The following is a 24580-nucleotide window of genomic DNA, read 5'->3' on the forward strand; positions in this document are numbered from 1 at the left end:
TCCAACACTTGCCCGTTTCAAAACCTGTGTTAAAGTTCAACATACACATATTTATACATTTCTGGACACTGATTTTTCAATACTTCCGATGCTAAATGGATTGACTTGAAACACAAATATTTATATATATATATATATATATATATAAATATATGTGTGTGTGTGTGTGTATGTATATATATATATATATATATATATATATATATATATATATATATATACATATGGCCAAAGTATACTTCACTTTAAACTGCATGAACAGAACAGGCCGTAACGCAAGCATGCAGTGGCAATGGAGGTCTACATAGACGAGAGATTGTGCGAAATGGTTAGAAAGTACTCTCACAAACAAACTCAAGCTCCTCCGACATTTCTCTTTAAAAATTCTCGTTTTAGACTTAATGCATGAGCGGTGTTTTGTTTTGCTCTATTCTCTGCGCTTCATGCTTCGGGTCAAAGGTCACTCTTTCGCCGTAAATTGATGCGTACGGCCTGTCGGAAGCTAGTTATTTTATTTTGAAGTGGTGGTTGATTATGATTTAACTTTTCTAACTTTAGTTAGTGTGAAGTGTTGCTGTTTGAGCATAAACAACATCTGAAAATTTACAACGCTCAAAGTTCAAAGCAAAGGGAGATATTTGCTTTTAAAAAAATGTTTTTTTAAGGACTACAACAAACGTCTGGTAGGGACTACACAACATTCCTCCCGGGTTAGTGACATCACTAACCCTAAAATGAAATAAACCCCGCCCCCGAGAACACCAGTCCATGTAGAGAAGAGGAAGAGTTGTTGTTGTACAGCACGTTTGTGAGACTGCTCAAGCTGTCTTTTCACATGCAATACGGTACATAACACAAATGCAATAGCATGTCAACTCAACTTTATTTATATAGCACCACTAAAAACAACAGTTGTTGACTAAGGTGCTGTACACTATATCAGACGTCATCAGCATTTAGCACCAAGTACAACATAGATTACAAAGCAAAACAGAACAGACCAGACACGGCATATATCAACTACAATTATAAGCGAAAGAAAAAAAAATATGTTTTGAGTTTTGCTTTAAACTCATGCAGGGAAGAGGCAGTTCTAATAAGGACAGGGAGTCTGTTCCAAAGTTTTGGTGCAGCAACGCCAAAAGCTCAATCTCCTCTCGTTTTTAGTCCGAGGAACAGTTAACAGTCTCTGGTTGAATGACCTAAGAGACCTTCCAGAATTGTGACTGGATAATAATAATAATAATTTGTTACATTTATATAGCGCTTTTCTCTGCACTCAAAGCGCTTTACATGGAAGGGAGAGTCTCCTCAACCTCCACCAATATGCAGCACCTCCTGGATGATGCGACGGCCGCCATATTGCGCCAGAACGCCCACCACACACCAGCTTACTGGTGGAGAGGAGACAGAGTGATGAAGCCAATCAGTATATGGGGATGATTAGTAGGCCATGATGGACAGAGGCCATGGGGCAAATTTGGCCAGGATGCCGGGGTTACACCCCTACTATTTATCGAAGGACATCCTTGGATTTTTTTATGACCACAGAGAGTCAGGACACTGCGTTAGGAGCCACACAGACCACAGGGTGAGCGCCCCCTGCTGGCCTCACTTACACCTCTTCCAGCAGCAACCTGGTCTTCTCAGGAGTCTCCCATCCAGGCACTGACCGGGCTCAACCCTGCTTAGCTTCAGTGGGCGAGCAGTCTTGGGCTACAGGGTGATATGGCTGCTGGTTAATAGATCAGTCATATATACAGGAGCCAATCCATTCAGAGATTTAAAAACAAGCATCAAGACTTCAAAATCAATTCTGTAACAGATTGGGAGCCAGTGCAGAGATTTCAGAATTGGAGTAATATGATTTTGTTTGCACACCAGTAAGGAGCCTAGCAGCTGCATTCTGTACCATTTGCAAATGGTTGAGTGGTGCTTGGTTAATGCCCAAATACAGGGAATTACAGTAGTCAAGCCTTGTTGCGATAAAGGCATGTATCACCTTTTCAAAGTCTTTAAAATGTCACTCTGTAGGCATCTTACAACAGTTCCCACACAAGCAAATGTATAGATTATCATGACAGAATATGCTATTCAAAGACTCGAAGATAGTTAACTCCACATCAGGCAACATAAATTCATCAACTAACCATTCAGTCCTGTTGCATTCTACATGTTGTCACTTCTTAAATCTCTCAATCATTGTCCGACTCCAGTTTAAACATAAAAGGCAGAACAGTTTCTCACACACACGCACACACAGGCTCTTGAAGCTCCGCCCTCTGCCGGGAGCAGCATCTCATTTGCATTTAAAGGGACACACGAAACGACGCGTCTTTACTGACCCTCAAAAAGGGAAAAAGTTTAATATGCTGTAAAAAATGATCTGTGGGGTATTTTGAGCTAAAACTTCACATACACACTCTAGGGACATCAGAGACTTGTTTTACATATTGTAAAAGGGGGCATTATACCACCCCTTTAAATATGGATATTTTTCTTACACAAATGCATTTCTTTACTTCAGAAGGCCTTTAATAACCCCCGGAGTCGTATGGATTACTTTTATGATGGATGGATTCACTTTTATGGGCTTCAAAATCTTGGCCCCCATTCACTACCATTATAAAGCTGTGAAGAGTCAGGATATTTTTTACTACACCTCCGATTGTATTCATCCGAAAGAAAAAAGTCATATACACCTAGGATGGCTTGAGGGTGAGTACAATTTCGGGTGAACTATCCCTTTAATTGGTATTTAAATATTTTTTATTTGTTATTGCAGCTCAGAGGTGGCATGAATGCATTTACACTACAATTAAACAATTCCATGAGATTAATGGGTTTCAAATCGTAATTAAAGGGATAGTTCACCCGAAAAGATAACTCGGTCTTAATTTACTCTCCCTCATGTTTTTAAACCTGTATGATTTTTTCTCCTGTGGAACATAAAAGATCATTTGAGAAATGTCTCTGTATTTGTTAATTAATACTAAGGCGATGGTAACCAAAACAGTTTGATTGCCAACATTATTCAATATATCTTTATGGCTATATGTTATAAATATATGTATTTTAACAAATGTTATCCTTAATCTTTAAATATATAGCCTATAGTAAACTATATAGATAATATATAGATTTAAAAAAACAAATGACAGTCAAAGATACTTCGATTCATCGTTTTATTCTACCACACATCATTCAGACATCAATATCAGCACAAATGCAGCAAACCTGAGGTGCGGGATTTGTTCTTCTATCAAGATCTGCACAAACATTCCTCATCCTGTAACATCCAGACAGTCACTGATCAGCTCCAAACACACACCGAGTCTGTCGCAACACAACTTCCGAAGCGATACATACTTTTTTGTCATCAACATTAAGGTGAGGTGAAATATGGAAATTATTAATAATTTCAAATGGCTGATTTGTCATGTGTAAGTGCATGTTTGTTGAAAACCAATAAATATCTTAGAAACATTTTGCTTGTAATAGACAGTGATAAATGAAGCTAAATTGTTACAAAAGCATCTTCATTGAGGTGAACATGAGACAAATCACTGTGACCGGCCTTGTGGTGCAAAGTGGAAACATCAATGAATTGTTCTCTAGCATATGGTTATTTCAGCTACATACTTAAAAAAAGTGTAACAATGATTATGCAGGAATGTTTTTGATAATAGACAACACAATTTATTATCTGATGGTTTCTAGACAGTACTTTCATTTATCATAGACCTAATGTTGTTCACAGGAAAAAATGCCAAAAAAATAAAATAAAACCCTCTATTTAATATGAAGTCAAATATGATTGACAGCTTGAACCAAACTGAGACAAATGACCAAGGCATCAGATGATGTATTTATCAATCTAATATTTCATCATCAAAAAGTCTTCCCTTCAAAGATACGACTGACACACTTTACCCCAACCTCACATGCCAATGAATAAAATATACGTATATAATGCAGCCGAGTGCAGTGTCGGTTGAGTTTAGAGTGGCTCAATTAAACATTCCATAATATAAAATGACAATTTGCTATGTCTACCCTGAAGTATACAGTGAGATTGTAGATGCGTTCACATCTGCCTTTTACATTTTTAAGGCGGCTGTAAATGGGAATGTGACAGCCTTCTGCGGTTACAAATTCAGTTGCATTTGTGTACTTAAACCTGATCGCTTACAATTCAATGCAGATGGGGATCACAAATAATGACACATCTGCTTTCATTACACTGCATCTGTTAAATATACTATTTCACTCTTTGTACTTATTAAATATACATGACAATATTTCATTACAATGAATAGACCAGTTTGCATTATTCCATGTTAAACCGAGTACTGACGAATCCTATGGAGGCACAAATCTTTGGCTTTTTCATGATTTAGACTAATAAAAGGGCTTTGGCAACTACTTTTAATTCAAAGACAATAACAGCCAGCATCCTTTCAACAGAAATGTTTTACTTCGTGAGGTATTGAATATTGACGAACAATACCTTAACACCAATCGCTCATGATTAAATAAACCCTGCATTTTGACTCCTCGTTTTGGAGTGTCGCAGAATCAAATGTAGCTGCACCCAGTTTCATACAACACAAATATACTTGACCAAAAATGCTAATTTTTCATGACACAGAACCATGCATACTTGAATTTCAATAAAATAAAATAATCCATCAGCAAAATGAATCCTTGGTGTGGAGTCCAGTCAGGCTGTTTAAAAGTCAATTTAAAAGGTGCATGATGCAATCGTTAATATTGAAAGGCATATTCCTCGTGTCCATATCCCCGACTGCTGCTGTAGCATTCTCCTACAAGTGATGTTTAGACTACACATTCAAAATTTATTAAGAAGTACAAAGAGTGAAACAATTAAAAACACCATCTGAGATAAAACTGCTGCACATGTAAACATCCTGTCTGGCACAGCTCTTCCAGCCTCTGAATTAAAATGTAGCGTGAGCACAGTCCCATTAGAAGAACAAAGACGGACGCTCAGTTAGCGATTTTCTCTATTTCATCCAAATCATCTGTGTCCAGCTTCTCGATTTTCTTATCTGTAAAAGACAGACACTTGAATCAACCCACATTCAGAACATGGCAATATTTAAAAGTGCAGATATAAATTGCATGGACCAAAAGTTAAAGTTTTATCAGCATGCAAATGAATGCAAACTTTTCGATTTTAACATGTGGTAAAATGCATTTTATTCCTGTGATGGAAAATTTCTGGCTCAAAACAACAGCATTTATTTGAAATACAAATCTTTCATAATACTATAAGTTTTCACTTTTGATCAATGTAATGAGTCTAAATGTCCTTGCTAAACAGCTTCTTTATAGAAAAAAAAGTAACTCTGCCCCCAAAAAGGTTTTGAAGAAAAAAAAAAAGTCAAACTGAGTTTTGCGTCTCATTTTTGTTTATTGATACTATTATATTAATAATATTAAAAGCTTATGTTTCATAAAGAACATTTTGTATATGACATTGTGTTAAGTGACTATCGTGTGTATTTGCACATGTTGTTTCTGTCCTTTGACTATACTTTCAAAAGCGTGCATTTTAATAATTTATTCCATTGCCTTGCCCCATACACAATTGGACTAACCCATTATGAATTATTATAAACACAATTTTTGCATTAAATTGAGGGACATCAATAGAATGTCCAGGCCTTGCCGATTACGCTTAATCCTGGACATTTCTTTGATTTGTTAAATATGGGAAATGAAGGTTGAACTTACTGAAGTGCTCCTGGATGCGGTTGAGGATGTTCATGCTAAATCTGCTGTCCACCATGTTGATGGCCAACCCTCTCTTGCCAAACCTCCCAGTACGCCCAATTCTGTGCAAATACGTCTCATTGTCAGGGTTGCCATCCTTATCCACTGGCAGATCGAAGTTGATGACCACTGAAACTTGCTCCACATCAATACCTAGAAGAAATGTTTGCAAAAGCAGCAATTAGGCAAAATCTGCTAAAAAAAGATGAGTTGGACACCTTAGGCGGTATAACAGGTAAAATGTCATTCACCTCTAGCACAGACATTAGTGGTAACAAGAACTTTCTCCTTGCCGTCACGGAAACGTTCGATGACCGCTGCCCTCTGTTCCACCTGCATCTCTCCGCTGAGCAGCGCCACCTGGTGGCCTTCTCTGGACAGCTCTCCTGCCAGCCACCCGGCCGTTTTCCTGGTCTGTGATGGAAAATCATATCATTAAACTTAAGCCTGGTTCACACAGCAGGATAATTAGGCCAATTTTAGCCCCGATTTACCCCTTCCGACAATCTTAAGGATGCTTCGATTATGGTAAAATAATCTGATCAGATATTCCTGCCATGTGTGGTGTGTTAAGACTGCTCTCGTCTGCTCGGAAGGACGTCGGGACCCCTCCGATCTCAAATCGGGGATATCCAACATGTTGGATTATTTTGGCCCGATTTCTCCTCGTGTGTGTGGTGTCCCCCGGGGACAAACGAGCACGCAGCCTGCGGACTGTGCCATGTAGCCAATCAGAAAGCGAGGTGACGAGGCGCAGAGGAAGCACCGGGAAACAAAATCAAAAAGCCGGCGGCATGGCGCACCAGAAAGTCAGGTGGACGTCGGAGAAGGATTCGGTTAAAAACAAACTACAAACTACCGCCACTGCATCCTCTTCGTCCGCCATGATTGTTTACTCTGAAGTCACATTTGATCGAGGGATTTTGCGTGATTTTCCGTCTGACCTGGGAATGCTCGGGAGTCAAATTGGTTCGTGTGCGATGTGTTGATTTTGCTGCGCACCACACACGGTACGACCAAAATTGTTAGACCCGTGATTTTTTAATCGCCGTGTGTGGGGTCTCAGGTTTGGAAAAATCGGCCGACAATTTTAAAATCGTCCCGTGTGAACCAGGCTTTAGGAATATGTATGCATTACATTAGTTGGGCCAATTCATTCTGTGCTTTAATAGGACATTAAATATCTCCTCAATAAATGATATTGTACTTACGTGGCAGAAGATCATGGCCTGTGCGATAGTAATGGCTCCATAGATGTTGCACAAAGCCTGGAATTTCTCCTCCTTGCTGTTGCAGATGACATAATACTGCTTGATGGTGTCCAGAGTCTCCTCTTCACGCTTAAGTTTAATAATGTTAGGGTCAGGAACGATCCTCTTCGCAAAGTTCCACACAGTTTCTTCAAATGTGGCAGAGAACAGGAGCATCTGGCAAGTTTTAGGAAGCATCCTATAAAAAAACAAAAAACAAGGTTGTAATACTTAATGCAATTCAAAAGACATAAACCAATGAATGGCATACTAATCATAGTCAACAATAAATTGGGTTAAAAATTTTTTTTGCATTAATTGGTTAATCTTCACCAAAAGTATAAACATTGAGTCTCCCAGGCACCATCTAAACATCGAGAGCAGTTCGCTCAGATCTGTCTGTCTCTTTCCAGCTCCACCAATAATGAGAGTTTGAGGCGTGGGTACTGTAGCAGGCAGAGCCAGAGGGTGTTTAGCTGTGTGTGGGACCATGACTGACGCATTACATGTAGGGTTGGGTATCGAGAACCAAAAACAAATTTCCAAAAACCAGGGATTCGATAAGACGCACGCATTTCGATTCCTGACTTTGGGGCCGCCATGGGAGAGTTAGTGCTTGTGGAAAGGAGAAAGTGGTGCGGCCGCGCTTTCCATACGTTTTAGACGTGATATGTGAACGGCCTCTAATTCAGGATAAACTGACAATCTATTTGGTTTAAAATGGTTTTTGTGTTGTTTAAAATGGAGATCACGAATACATACATCAGGCAACTACAAAGAAAAACATGTTACTAAAAAAAACACATTGAATCATTAATTCAAACATGTTTAAAACTTATTAATTCAGTGTCTCATTCATAAATACCTGTTTAATTAATGGATGATTCACTGTTTTTGTATGAATCTCGAGTGTTTTTGAGAAAAATTTACAAAAAAAAAAACAAATTACAGTCTAACTACATGGGAAAAGACATTCAGCTCCGGGTTTACTGAAGTCCAAGCCAAAATTCACCATTTAGACCTCCAAAGATTATACATCATGAACTCCTCAAACAGTTGTGGCGCATCATGTCAAAAACTGCTTATACTCTTATAAGCCGTTTTTGACATGATGCGCCACAACTGTTTGATGCTCTCTAGATGCTCGTGTTCGCTCGATACAGCGTTACGCAGTTGCTTACTCATGACGCATAGCAACAGCTAAAAGTATTGCTAATATATGTGATCTATTGAAAGTAGCCTGTTGAGATGTGTGGTCTTAAGCCACTGTAGACATTTAGCAAACTATGAGTGAAATCACGTACCTCTGGATACGAATGCTCTGGTCTTGATGGCCCTGAGTAGCAATCATGACATCAGCCTCGTCCAGCACAAACACATTGATCTTCTTGGGGTCGATGAATTTAAGCTTTTGGCACCAATCCAAAACAGTACCAGGAGTGCCAATCACGATCTGTTCCTGTAGTCTTGTTCCCCGCTCCACTGGACCAAACAAAACACACGGCTCAATAACATGCACAATTATACAGTCACACCAGCCAATATCAACTATAGCATGCTAATCCGAAGAAATAAATATCTAATTATCCTTTGACAGACATCATGGACATCAAAAGCTGCACGATATTGGAAAACTTTGAAATTGATATTTTGTTTTTCTGCAATATTAAAAGATCACAGGACTTTTCAAATCATCTGCTGAATAACTATATTTGGAAAGAATTAATCATTCTAAAGTGAATGGGATTTTTTGGAGGAAAACATCTGCATACAAATTTTTTTAAAACTGAAATTACTTTTGCAATGAGGACCTGAGTGCAAAATTGTTGTAGGACTGAATGATTTGGGAAAAACTTATTCGTGTTTGCCTTTTACAGGAAACAACTAAAACCTCAAAGAGACCATAAAGTGAACTTTTTTCTCTTTTCACTTGAGATAATAAGCCACATTCCTGCTGTTTTTAACCAATTCAATATAAATAGATTTTTAGATTACTGTTACATTAAGAATATTAAACCAAATACGAAATATATTGTGATACTATTGTACTGTAAAATAAAAGGTAAAAAAAAAAGTTGTAAAATTAAAATACTAATATTTACATCTTAATTTTATTTTCAAATGGAGAACCATCAAGCTTTTGTGTTGACCTGTTGCCTGCAAATAAATATTTTGCGCTGCTAGTTTCAGAATGAAGCGTGGCACGGTGTTCATTTACACGCATGAAGTCTGAAATGGGTAGCGGATCATTTTAATTCAATCGTAGCCTGCGTGATTTGACAATCGCACTAAACCATATCACGACATTTTATTTACATATATATTGCACAGCCTTAAAAAGGGGTCAACTAAAATTCTGAAAGTCAAGATAATATGCAGTAGATAATGTGTTGCAAAAGAATTATGAAGTAAACCTTAATTCCAAAATATAAAAGCACTTACAGGGAACTACACTAACCTTTTCCACTGGTGGCACTTGCGCTACTAACTTTTTCAGTTACTAGCGCAAAATATGATTTGGTCGCACAAATTATTTATAGTAAGCCGCTCTGGATAATAATGAACAATAATGAAACTGTATTGAATACAGATGTGCTTTTTATTTTACTTGCCTTGTTTTAAACCACATGCCGCCTTGTTTTTGTTTTCTTTAACATTGGTTGGGATAGATTTACTGCACTAGAAAATACTGTACACAATAAAGAGCAAAATGGATTTCAACATGCTATGGTTTGCACAGATGGGCAGACTCGTGAACTCGTAAGTAGTGATGCACCGATGTGAAAATTGTGGCCGATACCGATAACCGATATTAATATTGCTGTTATGGCCGATACCGATATTTACCGATGTCGATATCCCTGTATAGAAAACAAATTTACTGATAATCAAATAAAGTGATATTTTTAAAAACTTTTCTTTTCTTTTTTTTACTTTAGAAATGACTGATATTGGGCACCTTTACCTGTGTGCAAAATATGTCACACATAGGACACGCATGCATTATATTGCATTGCATATAATGTGTGCTGGTCAACTTGTCTAAAATTAAGAAACCCCTAGAAAAGAGTAAAAACAAAAAAATGCAGAAAAAATAAAAAAATTAATTTATTTATTATTCCAATATCCAGGGAAAACGGCTTCTATTTGTGACGTGGTGTCTTTGCGTCTGAACATTGCACATTTTAAACAGGACACGCATTAGCTGAATAAATGTTAGCCAAGCCAATACAAACATATTTATAGAAAACAGTTGACAATGAATAGACAGAAGTCCAATAATAGCATAACGAATCACTTATTCTAAAAATGATATCAAGTATAAGTTAGATGAATCCGACATAGGCCTATAATGAGGGCTGTGTTAGCAGTAAAACGTCCGTCATTTAACGCATTTTAAAAACACGGATGGATAATACAAAATGCTTTCTGACATTTTGACAGAAAAAAAACAAGCAAGAACAAAATTTAAACTATAGCCAATTTTCATTTTATAATTATCTTCTCTCTCTCTGTGTGCGCGCGTCCGTGTTTGTGAGAGAGAGAGCTCGCGCAGCACTGATACAATGGTACGTTTTAATCTAAGTAACGGTCGCGGGGCTGAAGCCAACTTGATGTGTTGAATGCTCAGAGCCAGTGGTGTAGTCTAGTTTTTTGTAGTGAGTATACTGTGATATACCAGTTCTTTCACAAAACGATGTTGTTACGTTTACAAATCCTCACGCTTTTTAAAGTGGGTATACGGAGATCTTTGACATTTCCTAGTGGGCATACGGAAATCCTTGACATTTTCTAGTGGGTATACGGCGTATACCTGCGTATCACGTAGACTACACCACTGCAGAGCACGTTATAAAACGTATTCTTAAAATACACATTTCTGTTTTAATAAATGCTCATAGTAAAGCATAGCATATTGCCTAAAAACATAGGTACAAAAATAATCAGTGATACATTTGCGACCCATTAAAAATTAGGGTCGCAATGGCATTTCAAAAGGTCGCATATGCGACCATTTTGGTCGCAGTGTAGTTCCCTGACTTACATTTGTTTCCTCTGATGGCATACACTAGTTGGACTTCAGGGTAAAACTTCCCCATCTGCTCAATGACCTTGCCTGTCTGCAGAGCCAGCTCATACGTGGGAGACACACACAGACACTGGGCAAAGAGAGACACAGTCACACTTTAACACTAAAAAATTATTTGCATGCATTTCATCAACTGATTCTTATGCGTTACACACCTGAGGCCATTTGTTTTCAGGGTCCACATGACTTAACATGGCCAGCACAAAGGCAGCCGTTTTACCCGTGCCTGACTGAGACTGAGCGATGAGATTTTGTGGACTGGAGGGGAAGAACATGTTGTGTTCAAACTCTGCTCTCATTAGGATGGAAGGAAAATAGATTAAATAAAGAACTTACGGTTCAGCGAGCATCATGGGCAATGCAGTCTCCTGGATTTTGGAGGGCCTGTTGAAACCCATGGCATACACTCCTTGCAACAGCTGAGGTTTTCTAGGGAAAAAATAAATAAAACACAAAAGTGTGAACCTTGCAATCTGAACCCCTGGTGTGCACCAAAAAAGCAGACCGAGAACTGAAAAGATGGGTCTCAATCTGCATCCAAACAAACTCTAGTGAGATTTGATAGAAAACTGATTGCAACACAAAGACAAACCAAAAACAGGACATGATGTCACAAGATGCGACCCTAAAAAGTACAATATGCTCAAGCATACATGTTTTTTCTCATCATAGGAGCCCATTATGTGCCCGGGTCAGAAATGGTGTCAAGGGCAGGTTTTAGGGCAGTGCTGCGGGGCTACTGGCTCGACAGTGGAAACAAAACATGATTTGGGCCTCTGTGCTTGAGGACCGAGGCCATTGGCCCCGTACATCACGCTGTTAGCCCTGGCTCGCACTGGTTTCACAGTGGAAAAGCGGCCTTTTTCCTTTTTTGGTCCGAGCCAAAAGAACCAAGAGAAGTGAACTAGTGTATACACACCCTTAGAGTAGAGGTGGGAGAAAAGGTCGATGCATCGGGATTCATTATCTAACGATTCAGAATCGATTCTGTGTTCAATTCAAACTGTCACTTCACCACTGTGTGCGTGCGGTCACTGGCCAAACAGAGAAACCCGTTGATAGACATTTTAAGATAAAATGGACAAACTACGACCTGCTCCATCAAATTTGAAATCAACATTGTGGCAACATTATGGATTTTCTGAAGACACCGAAAAAGGTGTCGTTGATAAAAGCCATACTGTGTGCAAAGTCTGTGGCACCAAATTCAAATATTTCGGCAACACGACTAATATGAAGAAACATATTACGCGGTTCCACTCAGAGCTGGAGAAACAGCATTCTGTTCCTATCACGAACACTCCCGGTTACAGTCAAAGGACCCTCGAGAAAATAGCAAAGCTTCCACCAAATTCTGAATAGGCGAAATAAATTACCCAGTCAGTGGGGGGGGTTTATTGCCAAAGATTTGTGCCCTTACTCCGTTGTGGATGACCAAGGATTTCGTTAGGCCTAGATGTTGTTAAAATGTTCTAAAGGTCCAAATTGCAGCCGCTAGAGTTCTTACCAGAACCAGGAAGTATGACCATATTAGATTGGTTCTGTCAACACTGCATTGGCTCCCTATTAAACATCGTATACATTTTTAAAATATTGCTGATTACTTACAAAGCACTAAATGGTTTAGCTCCCCAGTACTTGAGCGAGCTCTTATTGCATTATAGTCCTTTACGTCTATTGCGATCTCTATATTCTGGCCAGTTGATAATACCTAGTATATCAAAATCGACTGCTGGCGGTAGATCCTTTTCCTATTTAGCACCAAAACTCTGGAACATTCTTCCTAACATTGTCCGGGAAGCAGACACAGTCTGACAGTTCAAAGCTAGACTAAAAACATCTCTTTGGCTTAGCATACACAAGACATTATAGACTTCTATAATTCAATGTTAGGCTGCATAGTTTAGATCATCCGGAACCGGGAACACTTCCCATAAATCCTGATGTACTTTGTACATCATAAGAAGGATGGCGTCTACGCTAATATTAATCTCTCTGTTTATCCTGAGGTTTACCGCAGTCCACCGGATCCAGGCCATATCCAGATCTGATGAAGGACCTGCGCCTGGACACAACGACAACGCAGTCCTGAAGTGTCCACTAGTCTCTCCACTGTGAAGGCCTCCTTTCCCTTTACCTCTGTAATGATAAAACGTTGTCGGGATAATTCCGGTTCACGAGGCTACGCGGAAGCGGAAAAAAATTCTCAGAGCCACCAAGCACTGTTCTATGTAAATGAGCGGCCGGATCGCATTAAAGAATTTTCTGTTAGAACGGTGTCGTGTTAGTGGCCCCAAAGTTAATAATGATCGTTGCGACGAAGTGAATCAATCAAAACTAACTTTGGCTGGACAATAACATTGTTCTAGAGCTGCTGTAAAGCCAAAACAATCTCTGTTACTTTATTTTCCTATTATCACTGTAAAGCTGCTTTGAAACAGTCCATATTGTTAAAAGCGCTATATAAATGAAGGTGACTTGACTTAAAGAAACTGAAAAATTATCACACTTAGTTGTAAATTGAGAACTGTTTATTCTTAATGATTGTTCTTTGCAATTGTATGGCTTACCATGTTTCATTAATAAAATAACAAAATAAAAGTATTGAAAGAAATCTTAATAATCCTTTTTAATAAGGCAATACTGTCAAACAGATATAACTATAAACAAAAAGCATAGTAACTCCAATTTTGGTTAAAATGTAAAGTTCATGCATTTGCACAGCAGGATAATTAGTTACCAAAAAAGTATGTCAAGAATCGTTTTGGGAATCGGAACGTTACTCCCAGAATCGGATTGTTAAGTGCCCTAAGATTCCCACCCCTACTTTAGAGTAGATCTGTGTTTTTCCAAGTATATCTTAGTTGGTCAATAAAAATATCATGAAATTGCATATAGTTATTACATTAGTCTGCACACATTAAAGCTCCAATGTAGAGATGCACCGATTGATCGGCTGGTGACCGGAATTGGCCGATTTTCACGTGATCGGCCGGTCAGTCTGACATATGCCGATTTTATACCGGTCAAATGCACTCTGGCGCCGCATGATTAACATCGTGCAACATCAGCATCACACGTGCACACATGTGGGAAACCTCCTGAATTATGGACGTATTTTTTTCAGCGTGCATGTTAACCAATGAGTGCATTCACACCGGGAGCAGGAGCATCGCGTGAGCAGCAGTGAAGCGGAGGTTTTAGTTCAGAGTCTATTTTTGTGCACTGCTCACGCTCAATTAAAGTGAAAGCACACTTTTGATGGACAAAATAAATATGATTTCACACAAAAAGTGCTCAAAATGTACAGAATTTGCATGTCTGGTGTGTTTTAACAAGAACTGGAGTAGGCCATGTCAGAAAAGAATTTCTTTTTGAAATTAAAAAATTTTTATTTGGATATTGGATGTGAAAAGGAGGAAATGGTTCTTCCATAACCCTGCACTTAAGATGTGTGTGAATTTCCCACACCAGGAGTAATTTATATAGTTATATTTTATAGTGCTTAGCTACTGTTCAAAAAATGTTCTATGCAAAATGTTCTACTAAAGAAAAGTGAGAAAATAAATTGTGTGTGATGTAAAGTGGTTAGAAAAAAATGAAATTGGAATGGGAATCGGCAAGTCAAACTCAATGAAAAATCGGCCTAGAAAAGTGTAATCAGTGCATCTCTACTGCAGTGCAATCAGGAAGGTGTAAAAACAGTCAAACTCACAATCGTAGCTCTTCAAATGACTTGACCGAGTACAGCGGAGAGCTCGGATCCCTCTGGAGGACTTCAACTTGATTGGTCGTGTTCACTAGATTACTGCGGATCAGTTTATTCAACAGAGACTGTGCTGCCTTGTCGTCTGCAATTTAGATCAGTTTTAGTCAACTCCCATGAAGAGAATATACACGCACTCAAACCAAACTGAACATAGATAAGAGAAGAAAACAGACTGTGACTTATGTGATGATCCTGCGATCTAAATCATAAATCACCTTTATCCTCTTCCTCGGTTTTACTGCCATTTCCTTCTGTCTTTGCGCCTTATTAATAAACGGAAAGTAAGAGAAATCAACAAACTCATTCATCATTGGAATCCACAAGCTCAAATCACACCAATACAAATCTCACTTAGCAATGCATTCAAGTATTGAGGAACAAGCATTCTTACCATTTGCTTCAGCTTTTGGCTTGTCATCTTTTGGCTTGTCATCTTTTTCATTTATTTGCAAGCTGCTTATCTGTAAATTAAAGTTAAATTACTTTTTACGATTGAATGTATGCACAGCTTTAAAAAGGTAACGTTAGGTATTTTTAACAATTTGTCAAGGATACGCAATTCAAGTAACAGGAGCAACTAAAACATTAGTACAGTAATACTAAGTTACACTAATATTATACAGTATCTCTCTCTCACACGCACACGCGTTGTAACAGTTAGACAATTTGTTTGATCTGAACTCCAGTTAGCATGCTTTGTGTTGTTACTGCGACAACAACTTTAAAGTTAATTGATTAAAAATAGAACGGCACAGTTAAACAACCAAGTGAATTATTGTTTCGTTAAATCTTTGATTTAATTATTCAGCTTCTTATAATTATTGTGTTCAGTTTGGTGTTTCAACCCACCGATTCCGCTGCGGCTTCTTGTTCATCGACAGCCTGGGCCCACGAATCTGTTGCCATGTCCTTACTTTTAAATAAAAACTTTTTCCTTAAAAGCGTGAGTAAGTGATTTAACAGTGGACTGTTAAATCTAACTGTGCATAAATTATTAATAAAATTAAACGAAAAAGACTTTAATGCAACAAATTCATACAATGGCGTGTGGCGGTCCTCGCTTCAAGTTCTTATGGGCTGCGACACTCACACCTCCGGGCGGAAACGGGCTCGTGTGTACATGGTTCCTATTAAACGTTCCGCTGTAAGGTTAAAGTCACCATGAAATCAAAATGGACAATTCTTTTCTTTTCTTTTCTTTTTTAAATAAAAATTGCTGTATTTATAATAAACGTGTAATCATTTATTGTAATTTGTTATTTTTATTCATGTGTCCTCGTAATCTTTAATCAAAACAACTTCCCCTCCTCTTGCAATGTCATCTTTTCTTCTCTGATGACGTGTTTACTGACACGAGGGGCAACCTGTCACTCAAATGAGATCGACCAATAGCAAACGACAACCATCCAATTATTGTTTTTATTATAATACATCAAACAATGAACAGATAGAAAAGACAGAACAGATAGAACCTCTAATGAAATTACATGAAATCTTCATGTAAAGTTTCACAAAAAAATAAAAGAAAAAGTTTAAACACATACAGACGAAAAGATTATGCATCAGTGGCATTACCAAAAAAGTTGTAATTTTTCACACAAAAAATGAATCAACATAGAACTGTGTTTTTTGTTTGAGGATATACGTCACAATAAGAAAAGAGTATCATGCCGACTTTAACTAAAATACTTCTGTTTTTAAAAACGGGAATTGTTTCTCTGGGACAAGTCTTTTGCTTTGCGTGGGTACAGCAAATATCAATATTTTTGATTTGTATCAAATATATATCAATATCTTCTAGTCCACGCTCCTCCTCTCAGCATATTTATTGAATAAGGAAAGGCAAGTAGTTTTTAGCATCGACCAAACTTAAGCCTAAACTTCAATTGTTTGCTTATAATTTGTGTGTTTTTACTGTAATCATGTGCAGGCTATTATGGAGGAATTTGTGGAGTCTAGGATCGATTGAAACAAGTTCAGATTTACTTGGTTAAACGTTCTGCTGTAATGTTATTAGCCTACATGACACACATTATCAAACGTTTCATGAAACCATTTCTATGCAGTATAAAAAAATAAGATGGAGATTTTTGAGTGTAGGCCTAGTAGTCAAACATTTGTCCTTTCGGCCATCTCCTTCACAAGTTCTCTTTATCTCCACGAATGTAATACAAAATGTATTGTGTAAATGTGATTCTATAATTGTACATGCTAAAGCTATCTGAACAAATCCATGAGTACAATATGAAAATTCACTATTTTATTATATTTAAATGTCTCTTTTTTTATATATTGCATAGGCTATGCAAAGACCTGTATAACTCTCTTCACACATTCTTCTTTGCATGTACAGCAATCTGTACATTTAGCCTACTATTAGTGTTTGTATTTTTCATTTTTCTAAATCACAGCATGTTTGTTAAAACTCATGAGAAGTCTTTAAATCACAGAATGCTCTTTAGATCAGTCTCCCAAATGTTGCAATACAAGAGCAAGTTTTGATATGGGTAATTCTCTGCGTTGCCTGTAGATGCTGCCCCACACTTCTGGAACATTCTCACAGACAGGCAGATCTCAATGACAGAGGAACAGAATTGCCTGGAATGAGACATTGTATATTTAAAAAAGGGGGGAACTGTCTATTGATCTGCTCAGTCTGTTAGACGCAGAGGTGGGACCAAGTCATTGTTTTGCAAGACACAAGTAAGTCTCGAGTCTTTGCATTCAAGTCCCAAGTCAAATCCCGAGTCAAGAGTCGATTATAAGCTTCAAGTCTTAAACAAGTCATTGGTGCTTTTTGCACAAATTAGTGTCTCAGTGTTACTTACTAGGCTAAATGAAATATATAGGCCTAATTTATCTCAGGAAAGCTTTTTTTGCAATGCAGATTTAAAAATAAAAGTAACTGTTCATTGGGGAAATTAATTGTGAGTTTCCGCTTAGAAATCAGTGTTTTTTGGGTTTTTGGTTTTTTTTTTAAATTATGGTTTGCTATTTAATAAATGGTTCGCTAGTACTTGTGTATTTAAATGCCTGAAAAAAAAGCAAGAAAAAAAACATTATTTGGTTAAAAACTGTCTGAACGTGTGATAAATGACAACTGACAAGCGCTGCTGAACGCACTATATCAAGCACTCTCTGGCTCAGTGCCAAAAGTGCATGCATCAATGATACAGTGCTATAATAATACAGTGACTCTGATCTGTGGTTTTAGAAGGTAGGTCAAGTCTTTCCAAGTCACAGGGTTCAAGTCCGAGTCAAGTCGCGAGTCATTGTTGTCGAAGTCTAAGTCGAGTCGCAAGTCATCAAATTTGGGACCTGGGTCCAAGTCAAGTCCAAGTCATGCGACTCGAGTCCACAACCCTGGTTAGACGTTCTTCTGTAGAGCACAAAAGAAGGAGAGCAACTAGAATATCAATTCAAGTAATAAAGGCTAATTATGTGTTCAAACATTTCACAAAATACAAAAATATAGGCTTTTTATTCAGTTAATTTATTGTATTCACACATTTATTACTAACATTGTTGTAAATTATTTATAAAAAGCAACAACAGCAAAAAACTGCACCCAGGTTATTTAAAATGTAAGATTTTATTTACTCAAATAAATAGTAGCCTAATAATGCTGCACAGATTTCTAACTAGCAAATATAAGTGGTTTCTGACTCAATTTTAATTAGTTTTATTTATATATTTAGATCTAAATTGTATTTTAAGCTCTATTTTTGTTTGCTTATTGATTATTTCAAGTGTTTCACTATCAAGATTGCTGGTCTGGCTCTCTTGTTAATTTAATAAGTAATTGATTCTGGTTTGTTCTCTTGTTGAATAGGCTGACTGAGTGTCGATGTGCTTGTGTCTGAAGATTACATCAGTTTGTGTTGAGAGGCATCTTTTTCTTCCCAAAAGTATTCGTAACTGGGGTAAAGAGGGAAAACATATTATTTTCATCTTTGCTATTCATAATGACAAACTTCGCAAGTGTCCATGGCAACTAAAGATAGAAAGATTACAAAATGCACCTTCACTACAGACAGAGTATTCAGTTCACAAAAAATGTATCTGTATCTGCTCTCAGATTCAGTTGACGACATGTGTATGCAATACAGCTGTCACGGATGTGTCTGTAATGAAGCACATGACGAAAGGAATATCCACGAAAAGTCTTTAATCATATTCAAACTAGGAAACATGCTGGAGAATCACAAGGAGAAAAGATACACAACCACATAAACATCAATGATACCGGCAGTGCCTGTCCTACTTCTGGGGGCCCTTAGCAAAACTTTTAAGGGGCCCCTATCAGTGTGTTCATAAAAAACCCAAAATGACCCTCAAGCCTCAAACCCTTAATCTGTTCTTTCAGAGCAGTTTCACAGTCAACAAACAGTAATACAATAACAATTGGTGACAAACAATTGGACAAATACAATAGAAAAAAGATAATAAAGAAATAAACAATTTACCCTACTAAAAATAACAGCATACTGTACAGATATTGAATAAAGTAATCAAATGTTTAAAAAAAACAGCATAGACATCACCCTATGAATTAAAAAGAAATTGATTCTTCCCTAAGTTACTAAAATTATTCAGTGAAGAGCAGTTAATGATTCTCTTGTTTTCTTAAGTTGTTTGATTAACATTAAATGAGAGACAGCAGCAGGTTTATAAGGCTGCTGTCACTTTAAGACCGAATGCACAGTTTTGTTTATGCTCAATTAAGACATAACTGAACTGACATAACTGGGTCAGAGCACAGGGGGGCGTGGATGGCTGGTGCCTGCTTACATCACGCAGTACCACAACATCCAATAGGAAAATTCAACTGCAGTAGCCACCGTTCAACCTGAAGAGGGCAGCACTCAGACGTTTTTACACCATATATTGTAGAATTAAAACACTTTATACCCAAATGTCAAAAAATGTACTCGAATCAATGAACAGCATTTATGAAGTTGTTTTAGGGTTTAGTTATCCTTTAAGTGAAAACTCCCCAAGACAGACATTCTGACATATTTTTGTGTGTATTTTTCTATAGTATCAAAAATTCTAATTTTAGACTTGTTTTAGAGCCGTGTTTTGCTTTGCTCAATTCTCTGCGCTTCCACTTTAGTCAATACTTTAGAGGTCACTCTTCCGTCATAAATCGACTTGTGAACGGCCGTTACCATAAGCCAGTGATTATAGTTTATGAAGTTATAAATATGGATATTTTTCATACAAAAACTTATGGCTTTGCTTCAGAAGGACTTTATTAACCCCTGGAGCCGTATGAATTACTTTTATGATGAATGGAAGCGCTTTTTTGGCCTTCAAAATCTCAGGGTTTATTTACTCCCATTATAAAGCTTAGATATATATATTTTTTAAATAACTCAGTAAATTATGGGATTTTTTAAAAAATGTTGTCCTCCAAAGGGACATAGTGAAGGAAAAAAATACAATAATATGAGATGAGAGGGAAAATGATCCATTCCCTGGAGAAACTTTGCGTTTACTCGCAAAGAACATAACATTTTTGCGGGGGATTGAAAAGCGAATGTAAGTTTCTAGGGGGAACGCAAACCGTCTGCTGCATTGAAATTTTCCTCCCATCTCATATTTTTTCCATCACCATGTCCGTTTAGAGGCTCCGATAAAACATGTCTAGTCGTACTGCTTGAATAAAACTGCAAAAAGAAGATTGATATGCAAACATTGACTTGTTTTGCCAGTAAAGTGAGACAAACATCATGTACAGAGCTCTGACTGGAATGACCAGAGGTGAGTACTTTATTGTGTTGGTAGACAGGCAATCATTCTCCAATAACATGTTCCCACTACTGCCTTATAACATTCTTAATAATACATTAGTTTCTTTATAATAGGCCTACTGATACTCAATAGCTATTTGGTGCCCTTTCATCTGGAAGAAATTATGAATGGGAATGGCTTTTAGAATGCTGATTTATCTAATCTACAGTGTAAATACAATAATCTGAAATGTTGCTTATTTGAAGGACTCAATATGAGGGGAAGTAATACAATAGAAGGGGCGTTGTGCACGATTCACCACGATTCACCATTAAGTTTTAATGCTTCGTCATGTGCTTTATTTCAAATCCTGTCATCAGGACGTGAATGAGTCGATGTTCTATTAGTTTGTTTGGGACAACGTCTTTTAGACTTGTTGGTCTCATCCAGTGACCAATGGTGGATTTCAATCTGGGCCAACATATTTTATTCAAGAGCTTGACTTACACAGTTACCAGCCATGTTGCCCAGGGCTTTTACACAGTCGCTCAGTGCCACCGAGAGACAAAGCGCCCACTCTGTTCCCTCCTGAAAACGATCTCTATGTAATAGCTTGTGAAGTGACCTCTATAGTATTGAGAGGCTTTGCTTCTGCTTCTGTTTGTTAGTTGTGTGCGTTTAGCTGTAGACAGCTGGTGCATCTGAACTTGTTTTCCTCAGAACCTGAACTACACAATAGGCCAGGGTTACATCATCATCCACGGAAAGCCAATCAGAGGAACACAATATGATTTTGATATTTTAATTAGCAGCTGTAGCTCCGTTACATCATATTTACCATCATATTTTCATTTCCAGAGACTGTCGGTAAGCAAGACTGAAAGATTTCCACAGAGGGCTTGAGACAATTATTCACATAATTGTTATCAAAATGCTTTCTTTTGAAGCCTCTGCACCAAAAATCACTCTCTGAAACATTCTCGTACACTTCCCACTGACGACTTTGCAGTAGCAAAGAGAGCAAAAACCTGTAATGGTAACCATGGAAACAGTCCAGTCAGCCAACAGTGTATGTAGCCTTCTGGTGTTCATGGTGTACATACTGAGTGAGCCTCTCTGACTCAGACTCCCTACAAAATAACAAGCAGCCTCTAAACAAATCCACTGCAACTTCAGTATCACTGATATACAATTAAAACCTGCAGATGATCTTGATCAGTTTGATCAGAGAAGTTTGACAGATTGCGCACTTTGATGTCAATCATTTAACAAGTATGATATATTGTATGATTGAATGATATACTAACAATGATTTAAATGCATTACTACGCAATATTTTGAAATGTTTAAAACAGCATATATATATATATATATATATATATATATATATATATATATGTGTGTGTGTGTGTGTGTGTCTGTGTGTCTGTGTGTGTGTGTGTGTGTGTAAATTTAATAATTTAACAATTTTATTGTGGGTAATATGTGTTTAAAACGATATCTGTTATATATTTTCATAAATAAAATTATACATCACATTTTATTATGTAAATACATTGCTTCATTTAATAATTTAAATGTAATGATAAATGCAATAAAACAATAGCTGTTTTTATGTAATATATATTATGTAATATATACTAAATGTAAAAAAAAACAGAAGGATGCAACACAGGAAAAATCCAAATAACAAGTTTATTTGCAGGTTTGGCAGACAATTGAAGTAAGCAGGTGAGAAACTGAGAAATGGGTAGTTGTAGAAGGAATGGCAGTGGACAACAGTCTAATTTAATGCAGATGCAAAGTGTTGTAGATGGTGGAATGGTGTTGTCCTGGTGCTGGACAGGATGGCCAGTGGGGAGCAGGTGACCAGGGCGGTGCCGGTAGCTCAGGGGACTATGAAGGATTGGCCTCCGTGACCTTGACACTAGGGCAAACAGGAAATTCGGGGACGGCCTTCTTAGTTGTATTAGGGCTGACAGAAAATTAGGGGACGAGCCTTTTGGTCGTATCTGGGAAAATGGAACTAGGGAACGACCTCCGTGGTCGTATCTAGACAGACAGAAGACAGGGAAATGACCTTCATAGTCGAATCTGGAACAAACTGAAAACTCTGGAACAACCTCTCTAGTCGTCTCAGGGCAAACAGGATTTCCTGGGATGAATACCTCCACTTCGATAAGAGTGGGAGAGTAGTGTGCAGCCCAAACACACATTATGGCCACCGTCGTAACAGAGAGAACAATCATTGGTAGAGGGGTCTCTGAATCCTCTGGGCCTGGAAGTATTTGGCTGGGTTCTGGCATGATGGCCATGTTAGCTGAGGATTCTGGGGGTAGAGCAGGTACTGGGCTGAGCTCTGGGTTGAAAGCCTTCACTGGACTCTAGTAAGGGGCTGGATCTTTCTGTCACGGAACGTGTACGGAAAAAAGTGTGAGAACTCAAGTGCAGGAGAAATTATATTTATTTACAAAAGACAACATAAACACAAAACAAAACCCACGACGGGGAAAACATAACTAATAAATATAAAACAAAAACAGAACATGAAACTTACTGGAGGATCACAGGGAACAGGAAACATTAGACAACGATCCGACAAGGACTGCAAACAAGAGGAGACTAAGAAGGGAACAAATCAAGAGGGGACAGGGGGAAGAACTCAAACAATAATCAGGTAACGAGGGGGAGGGATCAGACAACGACAAGAGCACATGGCCCAAAATAACAAAACACCCATGTGCAACACAAGACAGGACAGGCATGTGAAATTACCCCCTCCCTACCGAGCGGCTACCAGACGCTCCATAAGACCAGGGCGGGACAGGAAGGAAACACCAGGGTGGGACGGGAGGGACAGACCAGGGCGGGAAGGGAGGGACAGACCAGGGCGGGACGATAGGAACAGAACGCTTAGTCCTGGGAGGCCAGTAGGGGCAGGGGAAAAAATCGATTCTTAGATGCATCGCGATGCGGACGTGGACGATTCTGAATCGATTCACAAATCTCAAAAATCGATTTTCCAAAAAAAAAAAAAATTATAATGACGTAATATTGACGGAACGCAAAAGACGGAACTCTGCAGCGCGGAAGTGCAGTGCCCGGACCGTCTGTCTGTGGCGTGTGCACATAACAGAGACGCGATGGCTGAGCGCGAAATCCAAACACCCTCCTCGTTAAAAGCTGACGTGTGGAAATATTTTGGCTTCTATGAAGTTGAAGGGGGAGCTGGACAAGAGCCACACTAGTTGTAAGCTTTGTAGAATAAAATTAAAATATTTCGGCAACACGACAAATATGAGAAGCCATATGACACGTTTCCACCCAGAGGAGGAAAAACACTCGGCTGTACCAGAGCCGTGTCTCTCTATGGCTCTGGGCTGTATCGGTGTTCAGACGATTTCTGCTGCCTTATCGAAAAATGCTACCCAAACGCGAATCGATCACAGATAATGTTGATTCATTCTCTATTGTTTCCATAATGGTGTAAATCTCACAATATTATGACATTGTTATTTCATTTTAATCAGGGTAAGTGTATGGGGAGCATATTTTGATATTTTAAATTGACTAGCAATTATCACATTTGATATAACAAGTAAAAATGATATCATATGAAATAAAATTATAATAAAATTCGAAGTTAAGAGTACAGTATAATGTACTGTTTTTATTTTTAAAACGTGTGAAAGTAAAAATTATCATCAAATATTCATCTTTGACCTGTCAAAGTTTCCTACAAGTCTCCACAGCAAGGATGCATAGATTTATGGGCGTGGTAAGCAGAAGAAAAATGAGTCTGTACATGCGCATAACCAGTAAGTAGCACATCTCAATGGGTAGCATGGGTAGCATGAATCGTCAGAACACCTGTTGTTGTTATATTATTAATTTACTACAAGTATGCTGCTAGTTCAGGCACACATTTATTTTCCT

General features: G+C 38.0%; 1 protein-coding gene across 1 annotated transcript; it reads right to left on the reverse strand.

Moving 5' to 3' along the window:
* Window positions 1-3168: 3168 nt before the first annotated feature.
* ddx19b (DEAD-box helicase 19b) lies at window positions 3169-16030 on the reverse strand. The gene is made up of 12 exons (XM_077202554.1): window positions 15758-16030; window positions 15300-15369; window positions 15124-15171; window positions 14855-14990; window positions 11476-11568; window positions 11295-11397; window positions 11095-11209; window positions 8354-8531; window positions 7011-7248; window positions 6051-6213; window positions 5761-5952; window positions 3169-5072 (listed from the first exon to the last, which is right to left on the reverse strand). The coding sequence occupies exons 1-12, from the start codon at window positions 15812-15814 to the stop codon at window positions 5011-5013; spliced, it is 1455 nt and encodes a 484-aa protein (XP_077058669.1). The 5' UTR covers window positions 15815-16030; the 3' UTR covers window positions 3169-5010.
* Between the last annotated feature and the right edge of the window lie 8550 nt (window positions 16031-24580).

This window comes from Siphateles boraxobius, unplaced genomic scaffold, assembly GCF_051911475.1.
Source record: "Siphateles boraxobius isolate OS27281-9 unplaced genomic scaffold, OSU_SipBor_1 5, whole genome shotgun sequence".
NCBI lineage: Eukaryota > Metazoa > Chordata > Actinopteri > Cypriniformes > Leuciscidae > Siphateles > Siphateles boraxobius.